This window comes from Scylla paramamosain, chromosome 14 (genome assembly GCF_035594125.1).
Source record: "Scylla paramamosain isolate STU-SP2022 chromosome 14, ASM3559412v1, whole genome shotgun sequence".
NCBI classification, from domain to species: Eukaryota; Metazoa; Arthropoda; class Malacostraca; order Decapoda; family Portunidae; genus Scylla; species Scylla paramamosain.
In genome coordinates this window covers 26,364,725-26,389,333 of record NC_087164.1, presented here as the reverse complement: position 1 = coordinate 26,389,333, position 24,609 = coordinate 26,364,725, and the positions used below count along the sequence as shown (strand labels likewise).

Genomic DNA, 24,609 nt, shown 5'->3' with positions numbered 1-24,609 from the left:
CATTTTGAATATGGAAATGAGGGAGGGAAAAGGTGGTGGTGAGCGAGAGGGGTTCGGGAGGGAATCACGCAGCCGGGCGAAGGAGCAGGAAGAGTGCAATGCCGCAGCCTCGCTTTGAGGGCGCCGCCTAATATCTAAAGGGAAATGTGGAGCCTCGATGAGGGGTTCGAGTATTGTAGGTCATAAAGGGAATAATGTAACTTGCCATTTTATATTAATGATGCATGTTTCCTATCGTACATACGTTAGGTTCACTTATCTCAGGGTTGTCAGCAAGCACCATGAATGCATGTAAGGGGTGTGACAGGGAGGCGGTGAAGCCGAGCGCGCTGGAGAATGTTGTTCTGCTGTGGCGACCCATGACGGGGATAGCCGAAAAAAGAACAGACAATTATCCTGACTAGTCGGTACAGAATTATGTCTGTAGTACATTACAATATTGGCTCGTATTCTTAAACATTTTGGCGTCATATCTCCACAACTAATACAAGTATGTTTCAGTGCGTCTCGCAGTAGTCCTTTCTTTGATCATGGCAGCGTGTTTCTTGAATGTTAGATTTAACTGTGGGAAGAACAGCTCAAACATCATGAAAAGCAGTAAATACCAAATTAAAAAAAAGTAAGTACTGAATAAATGAAGAGTATTGAAAGCCATGCCACTTTATTAATGTCCTTCAGAATATGAAAGAAGGGCAAGGAGAGACAGGAAGCACTCAGGTGGCCTCCTTCAGACCAATCCCTCCGATGAGGTGTTTAAATATGCAGCAAGCGTGAGAGACGTGAGAGCAGATGACCAAAATTAATTACAATATACCAATGAGAGAAAGCAACCCACTCCTGCGTTACCTAAGATAAGGAAAATTGAAAAATATTTGAAGATAAAGACCCATTGAAGTTCCCAAAGAGCACACTTAAATGGACTGTCTAAAATTTGAGAAGTGTCTTGGAACTACACATTTTGGGTAATTCTTTTGAATGGTACAGGAATGGCGTGTGCATATCTTACCTACTTGGTGTGTAGTATGCACTCAATTGCTTTTAGAAGTGATATACTAAAGACATTTCTCCGTCAGTCTTAGCTGGAATATATGTACATCCTCTGATATCAGGCAGTTATGGATGGAGATGATAGGTAGAAATATGTGTAGGTCTGATGGCTTCTTGCAGCTTCCCTTAGTTTCATATGTTATTAAATTTACCTCCAGCAGCTCTCTCAGGCAGACCGTGGTGATGTATGTACCTCGCTCAAGCCACTCAGATCCGCTTACCTGTACACACAAGAGCCTCGCTTCCTGGTGGCCACCCTGGCTCGTGGTGTTTGGCTGTAACCCTAATATTAATCTGCTTTGTTGTGATGGCGGTGGGTTTACCTGGAAGCTTCATTTCGGAGTTGCATGTCCGTAATGGAAGGAATCATATACCACGTGGAAAAATACATTTATTGTATTAGACACGTATATAAAAATACAGATAGGTGATGAAAGTAGTATCTGGTATATAAATGAGACCTTAACCTTCTCCAGTCCATTGCCTTGGCCTCTAGTGAACCTCGCTGCGTGTTTCCTCCAGGCGTCCTTCCGCGAGCACGATAAGATGAATCGAAATATATAGAAGCCCTTTTGTTGTTAGATGTCTGTCATGTTGCTGAGTAAAAGGCGAGGGTGTTAAATTCACTCTGGGTCTTGGAAGTCTGGAAATACGCAGCTTTTGCATTGAGAAATGTGATGCTTCTCTTACCTAACAACCTCCCTGTGAGCTGGATCTTCGGAGGGAAAAGGTTGCTGTGTGTATGTGTGTGTGTGTGTGTGTGTGTGTGTGTGTGTGTGTGTGTGTGTGTGTGTGTGTGTGTTTTATTGAGTGGGTGAAACGACGCACAAAGGTAATCAGTGTAGTGCTTCTCGCCAAACATGAATAAAATATTAAAGGTGAAAGAGTTTAAAGGTGTTGGCGGCAGCTTCACAAATAAGAATATCAGATTAATTAATTCCTCTGTTGCAGCACAATGATTCATGCTCGGCGGGAGAGCTTCCCACCGGACACGTCACTGGCTTGCATGGCTTTAATTAAATTAATAATTTTATTCATTATCTTTGCAGCTCTCAATATTTATAATAGATCGAGATATATATGAGCGAACCTAAGAGTGAGCCAAGTAGAGCTGGATCACATAGTCAGCTGTGCACGTCCCGGTTAATGCGTCAGTGTATACACAACACTGGTAGTCACACTGGTAGTAGGTGGCTTTCCTTTACGTCAGCATTCACCTTAACCTTCTGACCACTGTGGTTTTGTAAGATAAGGAAAGAATGATAAGAAATAGGTGGATATAAGGAACATGCATTGAAATAATCTGTGGTGAAAAGTTAAACGAAGAGATGCCATTGAAATAAGCGGTGGTAAAAAGTTGAACGAAGGGTTTTTCGTTCTGTTCAGTGAGCAATAAGTGAACTGAATTGAAAGTCTTCGTGTGAGTTTGCTGGCGTCTTGTGAAAATTAAACAAAACAAAATTATTGCTTAGCGAACCACCACCACCACCATCACCGTCATCACCATCATCTTCATTATCATCATCATCATCATCATCAAGGCTCCTAAGTCGAGGGAAATATGAATATGAATAACCTAGCATTGTGTTCGCCTTCCGGAAGTGACGCCTGGAGTTTTTCTTCCCTTCACCTTGCATTGTGTTCTCGCCTCGCCGCTGCTTCCTCACACTCATGCCTTGTACCAACTCTTGCGGTCTGATCGGATTACTTGCGTTCCTTCTTCCCGGTGCGCGTAGCGGCGTTGTGTAAATAGAATGATACATTTTAAACTCTTCAGCAATTCACTATTTCAACACACAACGAGATGGGATTGACATGTGGTATCGTGAATTAAGCTTCATTTTTCTGTGTTTGAGACGTAAAGAACTGATTTTTTTTTCTTACACCTTACACACAATCTACATGTACTGATCCTTAACCAACGCACATTACATGACTGTACCTTCGAATACAAGACGTCCACACAAGCATTCCTTTTCCAGTGAGATATATTCGGTTCGTTCACTTCTACCAGCATTCCTTGATATGAGTGGTGTGGCTACAAAACACTATCACAAATCCCCGGGATAAAGGTTCTCTATTGAATGTTATCAGAAAAAAGCAGTTGTTCCGTATGAGTGCAGCACAGTACCTGCCGTCACTCGGGTATACACAGCTTGGCGTCACACTTCACCTTCACGCAGTACATCATACACTACGTACCTCGCGCGTGCGCGCAAACACAACACCAACCAGCACGAGTATGAACAGTCACGTGCACTAAGCTCTTGGTCTTCCCGTTTGGTCCGTAAAGCTTCTGCAAATCTGGCCGACTGTTTCGCGCTCGTTCGTCGGCTGCTGGAGGTCAAGGTAAAAAATCCGGCAATAGGAAAATAAGTGTCTTCTGTTATAGTGAATGTCAGCCCCGCCACGTGACGTACTGGGGATCATACGCATCCTCTCAAGGGATATGGCATGTCAAGTCATACTCTTTCTTATTGAGCTTCAGTTGTGGCCGATTCGAAGGCAATGATTGGCAACACACCGGCGAGCGAGAACAATCACAGCAGCAGCAGGTAGAGTGCCGCCAGAAGCAGCAGCAGGTAGGAGCTGCCGCAGCCTTGGCAAGTGGAGCCCGTCTGCATCGCCTGTGGTAATTCTCCTGTTGGGAAAGAAGACCAAGGAAGAGCATTGTTAAAAGTGGTATTAGAATGTGAGTTGGGTTTGACTGCAGTTTTGAGTTCATGGTAATTTGGTAAGATTAGCTGAGTTTAATTGCTATTTCGAGTTCGTTGTTACTAGTTAAATGGTAATCATATTGCAAACTATGTCAGACGTCCTGCTGGCCTCAATGATATGCTCTCTTCTGCCTCCAGGTGTGTCATAATGGTAGTCCTCAGCTTACCTTTTCAGCTTAACACCTATTTCCTAAACTTCTCCATAGCAAAAGACATACACATATCTAGTAACCTAGGAAAATGATGCGTTAGCTTGTTCAGTTGAGTTCTGTTCAGGGCACTGTTCTGTAATTTTTTTGTGCTTGCTTTTGTTGTTTATCTCTGGCTGTATGCACACCTTCCTGTCTTACGTGATTATAAGAAAATAAGGAAACCTGCAAAAAGCCATCAGACCTGCACACTTTCAACACAGAAAAAAAACATAATATTACTACGATAATAATAATAATACTTCACGCCATACATAAAAAAAAGAATAATGTATTGATCAGCAACCTGCCGAAAACTGGAAAGACGGGAAGGAAGAAGGAAGGAAGTCACATAAGCCTAACCTTTTGTCATCTTTCCATACGGGATTGAAGGAAAAGATCCCTTATGATAATGATAATATGCTGTGACGGAATTCACTGGCGAGGAGGCGAAAGAAGCCTGAGAAAAAACCCTTTTCTTGGTGGTGTAAAAAAGACGTGTAAAGATTAGGTTATAGGCTAATGAAGCTTGAGGTAGCGAGATTAGACTGCGTACCCACGTGTACCTATTGAATATTCCCCGAGGAGAGAGAGAGGGAGAGGGAGAGGGAGTGGGAGAAGGAGAGTAGTCGGAAATAGTAGTAAAAGTAGCAGTAACCATACCAATATTAAGAAGAAGAGAGAAAGAGAAAAGAGGGAAGGGACAAGGCAAGAATAAAAAAGGCTGCAAGATGGAGCCAGTACTTACCATTGAGCACCCGCACTCTCACAGACGCCTCCTTCATGCCCTGCGGAGCGCATATATACAAGCCGGAGTCCTTGGTGGTCACGTCCTGGATGAGGAGGATGCTGGTGGTGACGGATCCCTTGTCTGTGGTGATGGACACGCCCTGCCGGGAACCATCGAACGACACCATCTGCGACAGGATGCGTTTTGAGTGACGCGGAGATTAGAGGCTTACCTGTGCTGCTTCCAGTGAGCTGGGCGGGAAAGAAGCTCAGAAAGGGATTACTGTTTTTACCGCCTTTCGCTCCCTGTCTCTCACGCTCTGTGATACTCTTATTGGGGATATTAAGAACGTTTTACCAGTGATACGGTTTTTTTTTTTTTCGTGTATATGCGCTTCTACCTGTCTTCTACTCGCTCGCCTTTATCTATCGTTAATTAAGTGCGTCATGGTCTGTTTGGTGCTGCAGTAATGTCTATGGTAATGATAATGCAAGAGTTAATCTGTATTCTGTCTTTTGTCCTAACTGGTGAACTCTGGAACTCCCTGCCTGCTTCTGTATTTTCCTCCTGCCTATGACTTGATCTCTTTTAAATAGGGGAGTTTTTAAGGAATTATCCCCTCAATTTTCAGTGCTCCATTTTGACTGTACTCTTTAAGGGCTGGCATCTTCAGTGGGTCTTTTTGCACACCTTTTTTCGTTGTCCTTGGCCAGTGCACTCATACATAAAGTGATTGTGATCATTATACTACTACTACTACTACTACTACTACTACTACTACTACTACTACTACTACTACTACTACTACTACTACTACTACTACTACAGAGAATCACTTAGTCTGGTGTAAAAGTATTAATCACTAAAGAGCAAGAGCGGGGCTTCCCTTCCTGTGTCAGACTTTGCAGTAGAGTCAAGGTTAACAGGTGTCCCATGAGTAACGCTGAGCTATTAAGCAAATGTTGGGACATGAACTCGGGGTTCGCATAAACATGAGATGTCTGCCTTCCGAGTCCTGTAGCCGTTTCTCATTTGCAAGACAGTTCATGAGGTACAGGGCGACCCGCATTTCACCATCCCACCATTAGCTTCCGTGTTTAGTACAGCTGCTGTGAGTCTCCTTGTACTGGTCTAATAGGAGGCACTATCTCTGGTAAAAATTATAAGAAGATTAGGTTTTTCGCAAATGTGTTGAGATTAATTTTTTCTTTCTTTGCTGTCGTGTGTATGGAGTGCATGAGAGTGTAGCCACCTTCCGGAAACTTATCACGCAAGCCGCTGCTCACCTGCCTGCCTGCGGTGGTGTTGTGCTTGCCTTAATACTTCCTGCTTCCGCCCGCTTCCGCTATTTACTTGAGCGTTTATTCTGATGCGCTCGTAAAGGGACGCAACACCTCCAGTAGAGAGGAGTCAGTGTTGTTGTTGTTGTTGTTGTTGTTTGTGTGTGTGTGTGTGTGTGTGTGTGTGTGTGTGTGTGTGTGTGTGTGTGTGTGTGTGTGTGTGTGTGTGTGTGTGTGTGTGTGTGTGTGTAATCTCTATGTCTGTTATGCAATACCAGTGCCGATTTTCATTTAATTGTTCAAGCCTTGCATTACTTTGCTTCCTTTTGGTTTAGAGGGCATCAGTTTTAATAATCATAGTTTTTTCAAGACAATATATAAACTACTTTGTCTCTAATGTTCAGCTGAATCCAGTTACTAAAATAAAATAGAGACTTTGGACAGATACGTGGCTGTGCTTTTTAAATATGCTTAAGGCGTCTTGCTACTGCTGTCACTGGTCTCATGATGTCAACGGTAGTGAGGCTGATGCGTGTGTGAGGATGTCTCTCACTGGGATGCAGAGTACGAAAGGTATTGTGCTGTGACAGATGTTAAGACTTCAAGAGGCTGTTGATGTAGAGTTGAACTTTTGGTGTAAGTCTGATGTGAATATTACTTCCTTTCCTTTGTGAGCCTTGCACGTCTTGTCTACATAGGGGAAGTGTTCTCTAAAGGAAGGTGAATTAGCATGAAACTCTTGCTCTCTAAATTTAATAAGGAAGATGCCCTGTCTGTCCGTGGCATGGTGATTACTAACTGGCATTTAGCCAGCGAGGGCCCGGCTTACCGCATCAATACTGCACCACCTCAGCCACCCCATCGACGGAGCCACCATCGGGGATAATGCCTCCGGCCGTTGAAAAGAAAGGCAACGTAAAGTTTCCGTATATTTTCGTATATGATTCCATTATCCTTAGTTATGTTGGACCGCCGCTTGCAGGTCCTTGTGGGAGGGAGGCGAACAAGAGTCTTCTATAATTCACTTAACATGTATTTTTTAACCTTTTAACCGAATTCACTCCCAGTCGGAAATTGTTGCTGTATTTTTATTAAAACCTGTTTTTTAAAATTTAATTAATTAATTAATTAATTAATTTTTTTTTTTTATAGAAGAAACAGAACAAAGGATGGCGCTGCTGCTTCAGAATACATTCCATTGTAATGTCAATCTGTATACTAAATTTAGATTTTCTTAAGCCCACGTCAAGAGTATCGGTGAAAAATGTGCTGGGCTTGGCGTAAAACCTTTCCGACATCCACCTCCCAGTTAGGCAGCCAGCAGCGCGTCACGAAGCCCTCATTCGCCAAAGTGACCAATGGGAAAGTCGCAGTGTGAGACGAGGAGGGAGAGAGAGAGAGAGAGAGAGAGAGAGAGAGAGAGAGAGAGAGAGAGAGATCTAGGAAGAAAAGTAGCATGCATTATTTAGTCTTTTACTTAAAACATATTGCTGTACAACATACCATATCAAGAATGAAAATTACTTAACGTTAATATCATAATACTTTGAATAAATTTTCCGTGTTACAAAGAAGACCAAGAAAAAAATATGTTAATGAGCGAAGTTTTGACCATAGTGCTTATATTACAAAAACTGTACCATTTTTTTTTACCGCCAAGACACCTCACCTTGTCTCGATGATACCAGAAGACGTGATCAGGCGGCTCAGGGCTGTCCGGTATCACGCAGGTAATGTTGAGAGGCGAGCCGTGGTCCACATACAGCTCTGGTCCTGGCGGGATCACGGCGCGCGGTTCTGGTGGGAGATATAAGCGTAACAAATGATTAGGTGAAGGAAAGCACTTTGTATCATGCGAAGTATCAAGGCATCTGCAGAACTGAACTGGCTAACCGCTTGGAATCCCTTCTTATGTACGGCGTGGAGTTCTAGGGGATGATCTAGGCGCAACAAATGATTAGGTGAAGGAAAGTACTTTGTAACATGCGAAGTATTAAGGCATCTGCTCAACTGAATTGGCTGACCCTATTTGAATCCCGTGTTATTTACATTTAGGAGAGCGGCGATTTTAAGCTTTGTAGCGCTTGACCAATCTTCCTTCTGCATAAAAAAAGGTACACTAATCGTAAACCCAGAGATCATGAGTCACCTGAAATCATTTAACGAACTCGGGTGAAATAGGGAGATAAAACCACCAACTTGGATCCAGACCGTAAAGATTCCAACCATTACACCTGCATCTCTCTATATTTCACTTGCCCATCCATCCCTTCAGCTTCCCACCCGAGAGTCTACTACTGCGAGGTCGCCAGGCGCAGTTATAGCCAGGATAATGTCCGAGAGCTGCTCCGCCTACTGTTACGGGCACGCGAGCAGGAGCGTTTCTCTCCCTTCATAAACTGTACCTCTTTTTCATTTTGCACAGGGAAGGCTGGAGCAGTGAGAGGTTATGACCTCATAGGCTGTGTGTGTGTGTGTGTGTGTGTGTGTGTGTGTGTGTGTGTGTGTGTGTGTGTGTGTGTGTGTGTGTGTGTTGATTGGTTTAGCTGGTGGACGTATTTTCACTCTTGGTGTCGAAATAGTGTAAAAATTAACTAGCTTTCCTATTTTTTTCGTTTTAGTGGTAACCACGAGTGGTAATTCCAACTAGCGCTGCCTGTTTCTTCCCTTATTCCGTGTGTAAACTCTGCAGGCGCACAAACACTTTATAATTACGGATTGGCTTATGTGACGATCCCTGAAACAAGGTAACAGAGAGAGAGAGAGAGAGAGAGAGAGAGAGAACAACATAACCAAAAGTATTCATAGTGCGAACTCTGCCGCGAGAGAGGACACAGGCCATGCATACAGATGTGGAACACGCGGTAGCCATAGGGGACTTACCCACCACGTTGAGGGTGATGACACGTGAGCGGGTGGGCCGTGTGGACACCTGACACTCGTACTTGCCGGAGTCATGCAGCTGAGGGAACTTGATGCGCAGTGACCACACGTCCGACCCCGGCTTGTTCATGGCCTCGAAGCGGTCGTCGTTCGTGAAGGTGAGTCGGCCCACGGTCAGCACGTGAATGTCGTCATGGCGCACCCACGACACCTGCACACGCACACATACACACATTAGTGTATACATATCACTAGAATTTAAGGCAGTATGTTAGTGATAAAGGAGGAAGACATGAAAAGATCAGCCACGCTGCTGCCAGAAGGAATCAGAAGCAGGGGAGGTAGAAGTCTCAGTATTGACATCAAAAGTGTCAGTATTGGTATCAATATTTTTTGTTTGTCGTTTTAAGATGTTAATTTCTGTAGAACTCCACTCGCACACAGTTTCCAGCCTTCGTCTCATGTATTCAAGGTAAATTTTTCATATGAATAAACAAATAGATGAATAACAAGAAGACTATGGAGGATATAATAAACTCTGAACCAGAGTCTCACAACCCCGCGGCGGGCAGGCGTCGTTACCTGCCGTCTACCCGCCGCCCCTTCACCACCGCGCCGCGATGAGAGATCCATACATGAATTTTGCTGATTTTTCCAGTAGCCACCGTGCTATATGCTTTGTCGGGCATTATCGAAAATGTATTGCATAAATATTTACACAACTAAGCGTCCAATTTCACACGCACGAGAATATTGCAGCATGTAGTAATATATGTGTGTCTGTGTGTGTGTGTGTGTGTGTGTGTGTGTAAGAGAGAGAGAGAGAGAGAGAGAGAGAGAGAGAGAGAGAGAGAGAGAGAGAGAGAGAGAGAGAGAGAGAGACTTACAGTTTTGGTGCCGATATTGAGAACGTGGCAGCGGAGGTAGGCGGTCTTTCCCCTGATGACGGTGACGTTGGTGACGGTGGTGTTGGCGAAGGAGGGAAGCACTGTGTTGCTGAACCTGGCAGGCGGCGTGAACACAGCACTGGAGCCCGCCCCCACCACCCTGTGCGTCATGCTGCTGGGGTACACGGCGCCCCCCTGTAGCACGCTGTTGTTGGCCGTGCTGGTGGGCGAGGAGGAGGGAGAGAAGCTGAATGGACGCACCAAACTTGCTTGGCTCGGGGAAAGACCGTCTGGGAATATCTCAGGGGACGCATCATTGCCTCGAGTCCACGTGACCGCTGAACCTCTCACTCCTGTAACGAGAATGTAAGGGAGGCTTATCGTCTGCGTTGTGTTGTGAACTGGGTAGTTTAGTTACCCATCGAACTCCATTGAAAAACTGGTAGGTGGACAGATAGGAGAGAATAAATAATTGTGTGTATTTGGTTTCATATTATGCATAATTTGGGGTGCGTTGTGAACAGCGTTGTTTAGTTACGAACCGAAGTCGTATGAAAAAAAAAGATAAGAGGAAGAAGATATAACTGAAATATATCTTCTCGACAATCTGGATAAAACCAACAATAAATAGCAACATATTATTTCTGATATAAAAGAAAAAAAAACAAGGATTCAGCTACCATTAATAATAAAGAAACATGAAAACACGAGCAGGAATAACAATAGGATCAATGAATTGGTGGTGTTTTGTAGTTATTTTTACATTCTGAGCCTGTGTGCGGTGCCCGGGGCTGCTGAGGGCGGAGCCTTTTAGGATGGAGCGAGCATGCAGAGTGGTTCCATTGCGAAAGCCTTACATTATCCTCGCGTGGCCCACAGCACTAACATCTATAGGTATCTTAACTGTGAGAATTTTTAGACTCTTGCTGATGTATTTGTGGGATTTGGACGCTTTAACTTTCGTCTACTAGTCTTGCAAGGTAATATGTTCTTGTCTTCTTGTAGTTAGAAGCTATAACCTGGAATTCAAGATACCTCAAGAATTAAACACACGTATCAGCCAAACTCCTTAGCCAAACTCCTTATTCAACTTTCCCGGGATATTCAGTTAAGCAGTTTTTTCCCTTCTGCTCATTTATTTATTTATTTTTTTTACCCAGTAGGCAGTTTCCACTACATGATGAAAATAGATATCCCCACAAATAGAGCATAAGAGCGCCGCAGTAAGGAAAGGGAAACTGAATTCCTCCAAGCACCCAAGACCAGCTCCTCTCTCTCCCCCTCCCCTCGTTGCAGTGGTGTGTCGCGTCCATCAGTGCCTCACTTCAGCCTGGTGTTGACATACGTGGCTCATCGTCGTCCTCTTCAGCCCGGAAAGTGCGCCGAACTGAACCTCTTATAACCTGGAGGCTGCCTGGTTTGGAAAGACTACCTTTGTCCCCTCGCCGCCACACAGACCACTGCGGTGTATTAAGGAACACACGAGTACGGATTATTGTCTTTCCTTTGAAGCGAACATTAAACTATGGCGTGAAATTTGAGGCTCAGTGTCCGTGTGAGGCTTTGCAGGGAAGGTATTGTGTAGTGTAATATTTTCTATCCAAAATCTGTACATGTAGATACAGAATTTTTAGGTTAGCTTAGCTGATTGATACTGACATATTTAATGTTGTTTTTTTAACACAATACTTTCTGATATTTGGAGATGCAGGCAACACATGAGAAAGTATTTTACATCATCCTCGCTAGCTAACCTCCGGCGGCGTGGCGTGGGATGGAGTCAATTAAGTTCATTCAAACCTTTTTTCCCTGATTCAAAAGATATGTTTTCATACACGGAACTCTATCTTTTTTCCTCCCTCTCCCTCTCTCTCTCTCTCGCTCTCTCTCATGCTAATACTTCATTCCCAGCCCCGTGTTTGCATGGACTGGGGCCGCGACCTTTCCCCACCAAAACCATATTACTTAGTGCGTGTTGGAGTACCAGGGAGGAAAATGGTTCGTAAACATCTATTTCACATGTGGTGGTGTATTTCCTTTCATGTTGTTTCAGTTTTGGGAGCGTTGAATTCCAGCCAGTTTAGGGAAAAAGGAGCCCTGTGTAATGAAAGGTATTCATCATTTATTTATTTATATATCTATTCCCTTAACAATATATGAATTTCTTGTGATGCCAGTTTGCTTTTACTATGAGTCTGTTTAGTCTGTGGGAATCTCAAGATAAAAAGTAGACAGTATTGATTAAAATACATTGATAGCGAGTGAATACCGCGCATTTGCAAGTTTCATCCGTAATATTGGTGCTGCTTTGGCCTTTCTGCTTTAGGAGTGGTGGTGGTGGTGGTGGTGGTGGTGGTGGTGGTGGTGGTGGTGGTGGTGGTTGAAGTGGTTGTGGCAGGTGGTTGTGGTAATAGTGGCTGGACTAGTTTCCCTGTCTTGCTGATGCAGGTTGTGGTGGTGGTGGTGGTAGTGAGAGAACTAATTAGCTTTTGTGCCTTAAGACTCTCTCTCTCTCTCTCTCTCTCTCTCTCTCTCTCTCTCTCTCTCTCTCTCTCTCTCTCTCTCTCTCTCTCTCTCAACCAGCTCGAGTACAGATCTAATGAAATCCTCGACTGTATATTTTTTTTTTTTTCGGTTGACCTTCAATTGTGTCGCCTCAGGTCGCGCTCATTACGTGGGAGCCGAGATCCGGGCCCGTGTGTTTGATGGCCACAGGAAGCACCGTTTGAATTAGAGGCTTCACAGCACGAGAAGCCTCCAGGTGCTGCAAATTTCCATTGTGTAGTGAAAAAGCGGCGAGATTCTTTGTGTTGGTAATGATGTCCTTTTTTTTTTTCCCTTCTTTTCTTTCTTTATTATTCTATTTTTTCCCTCCCTCCCTCACCACCCTACCCCCGTGCTGGACTCTAATAATCTTTTTTGTTGTTGTCATTTCTTTGTTATCTGGGAGCTTCTGTGCTGCAAGAGGCTGAAGGAAGGAGCTTTTTCCTCCGTCTTGGTGGAGTAAGGAAAGATGGAGTTCCTTTTATTCAGAGCGGTAGTGGTGAATATTCTTTACCTGTATGGGTTAAACATCTCAACTCAACTCAATTTCGAGCGGATAACGTGAAAAAGATATCAGCAGGAGAAATGCAGTAAGTACTCGTATTCTCGATTCGTCCTCTTCAATTAATCAGCTCAGTGTGTTGTGATCAGTCGCCTGCAATCCCGTTTTCGTTTTCCTTGAGCATTCAGTCTTCTTAGCTCTCGAAAGGAAGGTCTTAAATGCTTTCACGAGGGAAATCTCGGAACGGGTCTAAAAAATGCGTTTGATTCCAGACATTTTTCGTACGTTTAGTTTTAAGTAGTGGGAAAACTTTGAGTATGCTCTTCGTGATATGTGTGTGTGTGTGTGTTTGTGTGTTTGTGTGGGTGGATGGGTGGGTGGGTAGGTGTAAGAGAGTGGAAGTACACACACACCTGAAAGATAAAATAATGCAAGAGAGAAAAATGTCAGTTTATTGCCTCTCTTTCAATATTTCACGTCACCTCTTTAGTTTCATTGATAATTCCAGCAGAGAGAGAGAGAGAGAGAGAGAGAGAGAGAGAGAGAGAGAGAGAGAGAGAGAGAGAGAGAGAGAGAGAGAGAGAGAGAGAGAGAGAGAGAGAGAGACTTAATTCGTCCTGTGCCTTGTGGATCTCTTTGATGTTAACTATTTCTCCTATATTCATACCAGCCCGACTAAGCATATCCCAGGTAATGTTAAATATTAATACTAACATTTACACGTTCTCTCTCGCAGCCTCATGACACTAGGCCTATACGCTTTCCTACACTGTCTCCTTTAGTGTCCTTTTCTTAAGTACATTCACTCTGGCCCAGGTGTGAATGAAGTGTTGTGTGAATCGAGACGGCGATGCGGGTTTTTAAAGGTGATTATGTTTCTCGCAGCTTAATGACGCAGGACCTATGCTCTGGCCTTCACTGTCTCCTTTAATGTCCTTTTTTTTTAGCAGTACCTTCACGCCTTCATAGGTAAAGCCAGTGTATGAGTATTTTATAATACGTGCATAAGTTTCCAGGTAAGTAAGACAAGACACGCTCCGAGAAACTAATCTATTCGTCAAGGAAAATAAAGACTGATCTTTTCACGGTAACTTGTTTGCTTCAGTGGATGGAAGACTTCTTTTTGTATTTTTATTGCTATGAGGAAGCCGTTGTACATCTGAAAAAAAAAAAAAAAAATAAAAGGACTGCAAACGATATTCTCCGACAAGTTTCGTTACTTTTCACTACATATTTTCTTTTCCCTTCTGGTCGCAATCGCCAAGGCAACGACCTAGATCCAAGGAACGCTATTTACTTGAAAGATGTTTATTCACGTACTGTGATACACAACGAGACGAGACGAGGCGTGAGACTTCCTACAAGTTTTACTACCACCACCACCACCACCACCACCACCACCACCACCGCCCCGCCAATCGAAAATGAGCATGAAAAGTTGTTTTGTTCTTTCAGTAGTTGAGCGCGACACAGCATTTAACTTTAAATAGGAAAAGGTGCAAACAAAGAAGCGTAAATTGCTTTCGACTTCTTTATAAACACGATTTGCTCTCTCCTCCCAATCCCTGCCTTGCTCCTTGCACTCCATAACCTCGCAGAAAAATGTTGGCTACCACCAGACATCTTCTGATATTACCTGTCCTCTGGGCGCAATAACTCTCCTGTGTATGTGCCTCTTATTGTGTCCTATAATTTCGTGGGTAATATACAGGGAAACCATTATTTGATTGCCCAAGGCTCCTGCTGCGGCGTCACAATATCTTTGGTGATTTGGAGTGTGGTGTGGTGCAGTATAGCCTTTGTCTGTGTGTGTGTGTGTGTGTGTGTGTGTGTGTGTGTGTGTGTGTGTGTGTGTGTGTGTGTGTGTGTGTGTGTGTGTGTGTGTGTGTGTGTTTGTCTCTGTCTGTGTATAGGGTGATAGAAGTCCTTTTCTGTCTGTGGTATATGCAATGTGTGTGTGTGTGTGTGTGTGTGTGTACACCTATGCGAATATATGCCCCCCAAAACTTCAATATCCGTACATTGTTTCCCACGGGCAGGCCTGCGCCCGAAACTAACATTTGGGGGTCGCGCGGGGCCGTCCAATATAACATTAAGGCAGTAGTAAGGGCGATCCTGCTCTCCTCCCTTCTCCCACGATCCTGGCTGGCGGAGTGTGGGCTTCGGGATCAGGTGCTGGTGGATGTAGCACTAATATAGCAGAGGCTGTTCCACCTGGGCCCACAAACTTAGTAACCAGAGACGCAAAGAATAGCATTTATATCCCTTCCTAAAGTTACCTAACCTAACTTAATAATGGCCAAGATAGCAAAGAATCTGATATATATACACTGTATTACTTCCTAACCTAACGTAACTTAACTTCGTACTGGCCTAGAAAGCAAAGAATATGATATGTATATATTCCTTCCTAATTTTACCTAATCAAACTTAACCAACCTTACCTAACGCAATACTAACTCCCCCCCCAAAAAAAAAAAAAAAAAAAAATCTTGCATCCATTAAATACTCTAGATTTATCCGGGATCTCTTAGAAACGAGTTTATTTCCAGATACACGTACATATATAGATCCCTGCCAGGAGTCCCAGAACGCCAAGGTATCATGCTTTTCCGAGTGGATGGGTGGTGTGCAACATTAATGGAACGGCGGGCCCTGTCAGTCTTTGGGGAAATGTCCTCAGTAGTGATACAGCGCCTGCTCTCTCCTCGTCCTTTGCGCCATGAGTGTACGAAGAGAGAGAGAGAGAGAGAGAGAGAGAGAGAGAGAGAGAGAGAGAGAGAGAGAGAGAGAGAGAGAGAGAGAGAGAGAGAGAGTCCGTATATTTCCCTCTCCCCCCTTAACACACACACACACACACACACACACACACACACACACACACGGTAGTTTCTCCTCCATTTATGCCCATTAATCTTAATTTATCACTTTAACAAATTAGGTCTGTGTGTGTGTGTGTGTGTGTGTGTGTGTGTGTGTGTGTGTGTGTGTGTGTGTGTGTGTGTGTGTGTGTGTGTGTGTGTGTGTGTGTGTGAAGGCGGTAGTGGTAAATTCGTATGTACGTACGTGGATATTCAGACATAAATTGGCAGCAGTAAAAGAAGAATATTACATGGACATGCGAAAGACAGACTAAGCCATTTTACATTTCAACAAAGCTACATTTTTAAATCGTTGACTGCGTTGCCAGATCATACCAAAGCAAGGGAGGCCACACATAGATATTCAAACCTTGTACGAGGTCAGCGTCGGGTCAGATAATCCTGCCAGTAACACACTCCTTTTTATTTTTTTTTCACGTGACATTATTACCTCTGTTCTTTACGCAGTTGACAGGGATTTAAGACTGGGTGACCTTTCTTTCTCCCCCTCTCTGTCTGACACCGCGCATCTGCAGTGAGACTCAAACTGCCGCCCCCCGCTCCGTTGCGTCACCGCCAGAGACCAGCGGTGTTATCCACTCAGCAACGCCGCTCTCATATCTAGCGGCAACTATTCCAACAGAGAAAAAAATCCCCTGGAGAAGTTGTCGAGTCGCTGCCGAAGTAACAAAGGCGACAGGGGTCATTAGAAGCTAAGTAATTGATGGCGGTGTAGGATGGAGGCAAGCAGCCCAGCAACCAAGACTTCTTTTCGGATCTCACATAGCCTCGTCGCGCTGGCAATAACGCTCTTAGTGAGGTGGAATGAGCCATCCCGCAGCGGTGCCAGGGTACGCAGGATTTATATTTTTATTTCTCTCAGCGCGGCCGCCAGCGAGAGCAAATACTGGCGTTCGCGGAAGGTGCAGCGGGTTCAGCCGAGAGTCGGTGGCTTGCTCAGTGCTTCTCCCCGAGCTGGCTATTCCCTGCTTTCCGGTAAGGTGTGATGGGGCAGCGGCAGTGTAGAGGCTGTGTATCGATTGTTGTTTTGTCCCTTTGCCAACTGGGTCCTCAGCAGTGGCAGGAACCGTGATTGTCACACGAGTCAGCCGCTGTGACCTCCACTCGCCGATACCAGGAAAGTGCATATGGATTTAAGAAAGAAAGAGTAAGCTGATTTCTCTCTCTCCCTCTCTCTCTCTCTCTCTGCAGTAATCTGGTATATCGAAGACCCGTACGTCATGAGCGGGGATTCATTTCCTGACAGTCCTTGACCTACATCGGACAAATCTGAAATGGAAGGACGTGCGGCTGGCTTGCTGGCTGTCCACAAATCTTTCAGTCTCCCAGAATTTTGTGAATTTCGAAATTTCCCGGTGGTTTCCTTGTCCCAATACACGTCAGCTCGTCTCATGAATGTCTTCCCGGCGAATGAGGCGGATGTCCACTGGATTTGAAGTTTACGTAAAGGGAAGGAAGCTTTTGTGGGTGTGCAGTGTTGAAGGGAAAGGTTAATGTGATGAATGCAATGTGCGGTAACCATTATGCGGTAACCTTTCGTCCTCGTCAGGTTGTGGTGTGCCTTAGAGGTGAAGCGGCACTCGCCAGCCTGGCAAGCAGACACCACAAGTATTCAAGGTGACGGTGTTGCAGTAGCGCCATAGTTCAGGACGTTTGTTTTTTATGTGACGTGCGGCGGAGAGCTGAGGTCCGCCGCTGCTGTGTTAGCTGGCGTTTCGCTGATGGCAACTCTTTGTTTCACGTGATTTTAAAGACGAGCATTTATCATTATGCTTAAAGGTGAGAAAAATTAAATGTGGGGCATATCTTAGATCTCTCTTTATTACAATGATAATGAGGAAAATAATACGAATGAGTGATATATTATGCAAAAAACATGACATTTTATAGAGCATTTATCATTATGCTTAAAGGTGAGAAAATTAAACGTGGGGCATATCTTAGGTCTCTCTTTATCACAATATTAATGAGGAAAAACAACGCGAATGGGTGATACATTATGTAAAAACACAACATTTTATAGACGAACATGTCCACCTTAAAATACTGTGCTTAAAGATGAGAGATAAAAAAAAAAAAAAAAAATCAGCGACCTCATATAGAAATGAGAAAAAGCTGAGGACAATGAAAAAGAAGAGGTGATACATGTTATTAGAATATATGCCTCGATTATTTGTTAGCATGAGTATTATTTTGGCTCGAAAGTCAATGCAATTCCAAGATATTTTGCTCAATATTTTGGGTCTGGTCAGGCGGAGAATGCCTCTCTGTGTTCGAATTTATTGCTCTCGTAATTCGGGCTCTGATATCTGTGAGAATTCGTTGCCTCAAACCGGCCTTTCATCCAGTTAGTTCTTAATTGGGCTAGTTTAATATAGCTATTGGCCAAGTGGAAGTGGCATTCTCGTGGTCAATCTTCAGAGTATGTCTAGACGTGTTTGCCTTCAGGCGTGGTCTTCTTTGGCGCAGCATTAAGGACAGTGCCCCTTACTGACCCTGAGCATTTTGTGATGTAAACAAAATCCTTGGTCAGGATAGAGCGAAAAATAACAGGAGCAAGCTTGATTAAGTTAGATTTAAAATGAATAGGAAGGAATTGTTTTTCAAGAGTGGTAAGTGAAAGGAGCAGACTCAGTAATCAGCTTGTTAGTGCTCAGTCATTGGGAGTTTTAAAAGATTTGACATATATCCGGTGTACATGTTTCTGCATAATTTTTTGATGTGGCATAGACGTAAACAGCTCCGGTATTAAAAAAAATAACAATAAAACTATAAAATAAACATGTCTTACTTGTAGAACCAAACCAAAGTAAATCAGACCGCGGCGCTTTATCTTCCCCACGCAGGATTTTACATAAGAGCGAAGGAGAAATTTTCACTTTTCGTTCTTAGCCGGTCGTAAATTTTCTGCGGACTCGTGGAGGTGTCAGGCAGCGACCTCCGTTGGCGCCTCCATCGCTTGGCCTGCGTCACTGCTCGCATTTCACGCCCAGTTCGATGCCCGCAATCATTCCGGCAGTGTGATTTCTCTCCCCCCGGTAATTCTTCGCGTCAGTTTTGAGATGGAGGCCCGTCGCTCTTGCCGGCCATCAGTAACGTGACTCCCCTTCATCCTGCGGCAATGCACGGGCCGTTAGCTGGGTATTGTTACCTGTCTCAGCAACAAATTGGGCACTCGTGTGTTGGTGAGTGGCGTGTATGTGTGTGTGCGTGTGTGTTTGTGTTTGGGGGGGAGGAACATGTCTGGCTCTTTATCTCTCTTTGTCTCTCCCCGTTGTCCCAAAAAATTAACAGTCCCAACGTCTGTTTCAGTTAGCCTCAACTTTTCAGTTCAACATATTTTCAAACACCACAACTGCATAAACATGGAACGCGTTGGAACTGACTGGCAGGAAAAAGAGGAAAAAGAGCTTATGGCATTTGGGGCTTGACGTCACTACATCACTTTGCATAGAGGCGCTTGTACTAAACAGCTCAAGACGCGTTCTCATGAGACGGAAATAACTCATACGTAAATTATCGTATTCCGCGTGCTGAGGTTTCTAACAGTTTTCGTGTAGTGGAGGAATGAATGTGGCAACAACTCATCTTGACTTGTATTATTGTTCGTGCGATGATGATAACAACGTGACAAGACATCAATTTATCATACCCTTATTCATCGTGTAGAGATTTTCAGAGTTGTACGTGTGATTGAGGAAGGAACGTGACAAGATCTCATCCTTAACTTACTGTCCTGCATTCCTCATGTAAAGATTAAGATTTGTACATATGGTGGTTGAAAGAACACGGCACATAACTATAAATGCAAGTCTGCACCTCTAATTAAAAAAAAAATTCCTTCAGATATGTATGTAAATCAGTATATACAGAAATTTTATGATTTTTTTTTTTGTATACACCTGATATTACCACGCATTTTCAGCTATACGGTACGTTATTCTTTATTATATCCCAAATACTTTTTTCCGAAGGCAATATGACGCTCATTCCCTTCAGAGCAATTCTTACTTTAATGTTGTCGAGTGTAAATGAGAGACGGGAATGTGGCTTTGACTGCATCTCAGAGCGGCAGCCGAGCGTGGCCCTCATTATGGAGTGGAATCCAACGCGCAACATTAACTAGTATTAGGTACTGCATATAATAATGATGAGAGTTCCGCTTTGACCTGAGAATTTCTGTATGTATGAAAAAAAAAAAAAAAAATCGAAATTCCATTGGTGTTGCCCTTCGCTTAGTGCTTAGCTTATTATGCATCAATGATTGGTGATTGCAAAGCGCAGGTGTGGGTATTAATATTTATGGCCTTTGTGCTGCGTTGATTGCATTGGGTGTGTTCATTTAGCGTGCCTGCAACAGGAAAATCAACAAAAACAACGAGGATAACAGTGATAATAGTAATCAGATTAATGTAAATAATATATGCTCTTTACACTATGCTCGTACATACATACATACATACATACATACATACATACATACATACATACATGTTAATATCAACATCTGACAGTGCAATTATTACTTTTTGACATATATCTTCACTTTAGCCTTCACTTGCTGTGCCTGCAACAAGAAAATCAACAGAAGCAAAGAGGATAACGGTGATGGTGGTAATCATATTAATGTAAATATTGTAAATTACTCTGGTCCCATACGTGTTAATGCCAATATCTGACGGGAAAATCATTACTCTTTGACATATATCTTGCCCTCAACGCAAGCCGAAATGCAACAACAATTCAATTCTGGATTTTTAGGCGAATATAGAAATTTCCGGTGCAAAATATAATTGTTGCAAAATGTCTGCCGTTACATGGACACAGAAAAATTATACTACTCTGGCAGGAAACATTCTCTCTCTCTCTCTCTCTCTCTCTCTCTCTCTCTCTCTCTCTCTCTCTCTCTCTCTCTCTCTCTCTCTCTCTCTCTCTCTCTCTCTCACCAGTGGACAGGGCGTGCATATGAAAATGGATTTATATTTTTCTCCATTGTACTGAAAACACTAGAGGTCTTTTCTCTCCATTTTTCCATTCCGCGCATGACAAATTCTCCCTCCTGAGGCTGGAATATGCGGGAGGGGGGGAAGATTTTCTCGTTCACTTTGAAGAAGAACGTGCAGGAGGTTCTTCAGTTATATCACCAGAACCTGTGGCAGTTCATCTCTGTAGCGCTCACGATAATCGGAAATACAGTTATCTTTTGGTCATCGTCTGCTGAAGTGGCATAGACAAGAACAGCCTGGGTAGATTAGGTGTCTTTTAAATTACTGTTCTTTCAGAGGTTTATTGTTTCGTTAGTAGAACCCCACAGTCTGGAAGAACGTGATGGACTCATGATGGGAAGAACGAGTCTTTAAGATGTAGCATTGTATCATTGCGCTATGACAACTGCGCAAAAATAAAACGATGTAACTTAAGACACTTCTCAAATATTGGCTAATCCTTTTCTGGCTAGTCTTTAGGGATCACATGGGACATTGAGTGCTTTTTTTTTTACGCATTTCTGTTGTCCTACGCCGAAGCCTCCTCCCCCACCCTTACATTAAAAAAAAACCAATAAAATAATAATAATAATGATAATGTCTTTTAGCATCGTCTACAATTTGTACAAGATTGTGAGGCACACGTAGAGGGAATGCTAACCACTACCCTTAGTTACACAAAATACCACCGGAATTATCCTACGTTATTCGGAAACGTGCTACAGAGAACTGCAATCGACTCTTCCGTAAACATCACTAAGTACTCTAGCTAGCTGGCCATGTGTCAGGAAGTTATCGCTGTTCATGGAGTTGTTTGTGCAAGAGAACCCTTAGTAGGATATGTAGTAATGGTAACAACGCCGTGGTGACAATGAAGGAACGGAGTATGTTAGGAGTTGTGTTCAGTAGCAAGTTGCACTCCTCGCAGCTTGTGTAGTGAGACTGCTACGTGTTTGTTTGAAGGCTTCTTGTAGCTTCCCTTGGTGGTGGTGGTGGTGGTGATGGTGGTTTGCATTTGCCATTTCCAACATGTATATTGTATTTCCATGTTTTGCTGAATATAAAAAGTCATTGGTTTAATCTGCAACTTCTGGTGAGGGTGAATTCAATCAAGGACGGGAATGCCAACCCATAGCAAGAAAAGCAAACCACAGCTGGCATTTGTAGAAACGCCTGTGTGCAGCAATACTGGCATGTATAATGTATACCTTTACTGAGGCATGATGTTTTCATCAATACAGAAGCAGTCTGGTTAACCGGATTTCTTGGAAAGGCGCAGAGTAACATGATTTTTTTGTGTACATCCTATCGTACTGAAACCAAGTGAATTATAAAGTAATCGATAACGACGCTCCCAAAATGAACTTGTGCCTCGCCCTCCCAGTCACTCGTGAGTAAGAGGACAAGTGGAGTGTCAGAGAAATATTGAGACTAACAAGCTTCTTTTCGACTTTATCATAGTGTTTCTCTGACTAATAGCTGTCGTTATGGCTGGAATGTTTGTTGCTTTTGTCTTCTGGTGACCTCGTTGTTTTTTTTTGTTTTTTTTTTGATACTCCATATATCCTGAGAGAAGAGGAGCTTAACCACACAAAGGTGCAAGAAAAAACGGCCTTCATATGCATGTGAAAATACCCTGCAAGCAATTTTAATAGAGGTGTATCATTGTATCACGTGCATTCACAATATGGTGCGTGTTATGAAAGCCCACAATGAACAGTAATAATACGTATTATGTCTATATATTTTGCAGTAAATACCGAGTAAAGGACTTCTTTTTTCTGATGGCAATAAGTCAGGATGCGTGCGCCATGAAAAAAAAAAAAAATAATATGCTTTTCGATACAGATTGCAACCAATATTCTTTATTATTACAGTACATGATATATTGCCAATCAGAATAGTGTACTAGTAAACAAGTATCATATTCATGAAGAGTCGTTTCGTAGAACTACCTTAAAATTGATCGGTTATCGTGTATTAGAAAAAGAATCATAGAAAAAAAAAAAAACATTAATGGTATCGACAGGACCTTTAGATCTGAAGTACGATCTCCTTGAACGATGGAATTTTGCTTTGTACAAGAACAGGATTCTCAGTATGCTTGATTGAAGCAAAACAGGGTTAATTTAGATAAGAATAGAGTACCATCGCATTACAAGGATATATTGCAGAGTATTGACACTAAAATTGATAATCAGCTACATCATACAAACACCTCAATGGACTTAGTTGACAAAGCAAGCATAGTTACCAGAAAAAGCTTAGATTTGTAATGAAACCGAGAAATTCAAGTCTTACAAAACTCCGGATATCCATAACGATTCTTCCCATTCTCGTATATCTTGTGAATTGGTCATTTGGTGAGGCTTGAGGAAAGGAGCATTTGGAAGTATTAGAAAGGTGGCCATCAACATTGATTGCTCTGTGACGGTCGTGTCAAGCCTGAGATTCACACCACCTATTGCGCATTATGCAATTTATGGTGTACCCTTGATGACAGAGTGGATGACAGATACATGGAAATGATAAAGTGGAATACATACAACCGATTTCCTAAAGTAGAACAACCATGATCATAATTATAATGTATAGCGTGAATATCAACAAAACACTAAGTAAAAACGCTAATATCCAACTGGACTGTCAAAATATCGAAGTGTTTTTTCAGTAACTAAATCCATCCCACGCACTTCCTACTCCTCCTCCTCGGACTGATTTGCAAGAAGGTTTTAAAGATGTAAACTTTATGAAACACTGCAGTCCAATTAGTCTCCTCGGATTAATACACTTATAGGGCCGATGAGTGAGGCGAATACAGGGCAGGATGTTGTTGGCAAGGCTTGATACACCTAAATATTTTCTAAGGTGTCTTTGAGTCTTCCTTGCATCAGTAATATAGACTACCGGTAACTCAGCTGAAGGTTGAGGGTGAGTGGGCGCGTGTGAGTGAGTGAGTGAGTGATGAAGTGAAGGGAAAGTTTGTAAGCTTCAATTTGTAATTTTACGTTTAAAGTTTTTGATTCAAGTTCGAAAGTTGATTTTTTTTTCTGTGTTTCAGTCTTGTCAGAACACACACACACACACACACACACACACACACACACACACACACACACACACACACACACACACACACACACACACACACACACACACACACACACACACACACACACACACAAGAAAGATTAACAAAGATATAGTAAAAAAACAAAACAAAAACATTAAGAAACAGAACGCTTTTTATTTTATACCGTACATTTACAAAAAGCAATATTAACCTACAACCTTCAGGAAAACTAAATATAAACACCAGGTAAGCAACAGTAATCTCGTCTCGCGAAGTTGAGAGCGAGCTTCGATATTTATTTTTGTTTCATTTTACTGCGCTGTTGACGGCGACCAGGCACACGATTTAATTGCATTTCGTATTACTTCTGTAAATTGTCCCACGCGTCAGTTATTGCTGCCTACGGAACACACGCGGCAGGTGATTGGTGTCACGGCTTAATCAAGTACACGGCAGATGGAAAAATACGGGTGCGATGGCTACACATTCCCCTCCTTCCATTCAATACATATTAGAAGAGAGAGAGAGAGAGAGAGAGAGAGAGAGAGAGAGAGAGAGAGAGAGAGAGAGAGAGAGAGAGAGAGAGAGAGAGAGAGAGCTTCAAGTAGCATTATCTGGTTCTCTTCCTGTGAGTGTGTGTGTGTGTGTGTGTGTGTGTGTGTGTGTGTGTGTGTGTGTGTGTGTGTGTGTGTGTGTGTGTGTGTGTGTGTTTGACCGGCAGACTCAGAAAAATATTCCTCGTGGGATTCTCTTTTTCCTCACTAGCATTCTTGAAGTATTTTTAGTAGGGGGGCCCTCGAGGTGCCCTTATGGTCCTCCACTCCGCGCTCCTGCCCTCCCCGCGGCGCCTCTCATCGCTGCCTCTGACGGCCTGTGTTGTCCCCACGCCAC

General features: G+C 43.2%; 2 protein-coding genes across 4 annotated transcripts in view; one reads left to right on the top strand and one right to left on the bottom strand.

Moving 5' to 3' along the window:
* LOC135107088 (microtubule-associated protein 4-like) overlaps positions 1-24,609 on the top strand; it is a 493,319-nt gene that overhangs the window by 126,154 nt on the left and 342,556 nt on the right. The gene's annotated exons all lie outside the window — the stretch shown is intronic.
* LOC135107090 (peroxidasin homolog) overlaps positions 1,429-24,609 on the bottom strand; it is a 61,430-nt gene continuing 38,249 nt past the window's right edge. The window contains exons 3-7 of the mRNA XM_064016754.1: positions 9,733-10,085; positions 8,846-9,056; positions 7,632-7,759; positions 4,701-4,869; positions 1,429-3,688 (exon numbers count right to left, since the gene is read on the bottom strand). Coding sequence (XP_063872824.1) covers positions 3,588-3,688; positions 4,701-4,869; positions 7,632-7,759; positions 8,846-9,056; positions 9,733-10,085 — 962 coding nt within the window. The 3' untranslated portion in view covers positions 1,429-3,587. The remainder of the gene's footprint in view (positions 3,689-4,700; positions 4,870-7,631; positions 7,760-8,845; positions 9,057-9,732; positions 10,086-24,609) is intronic.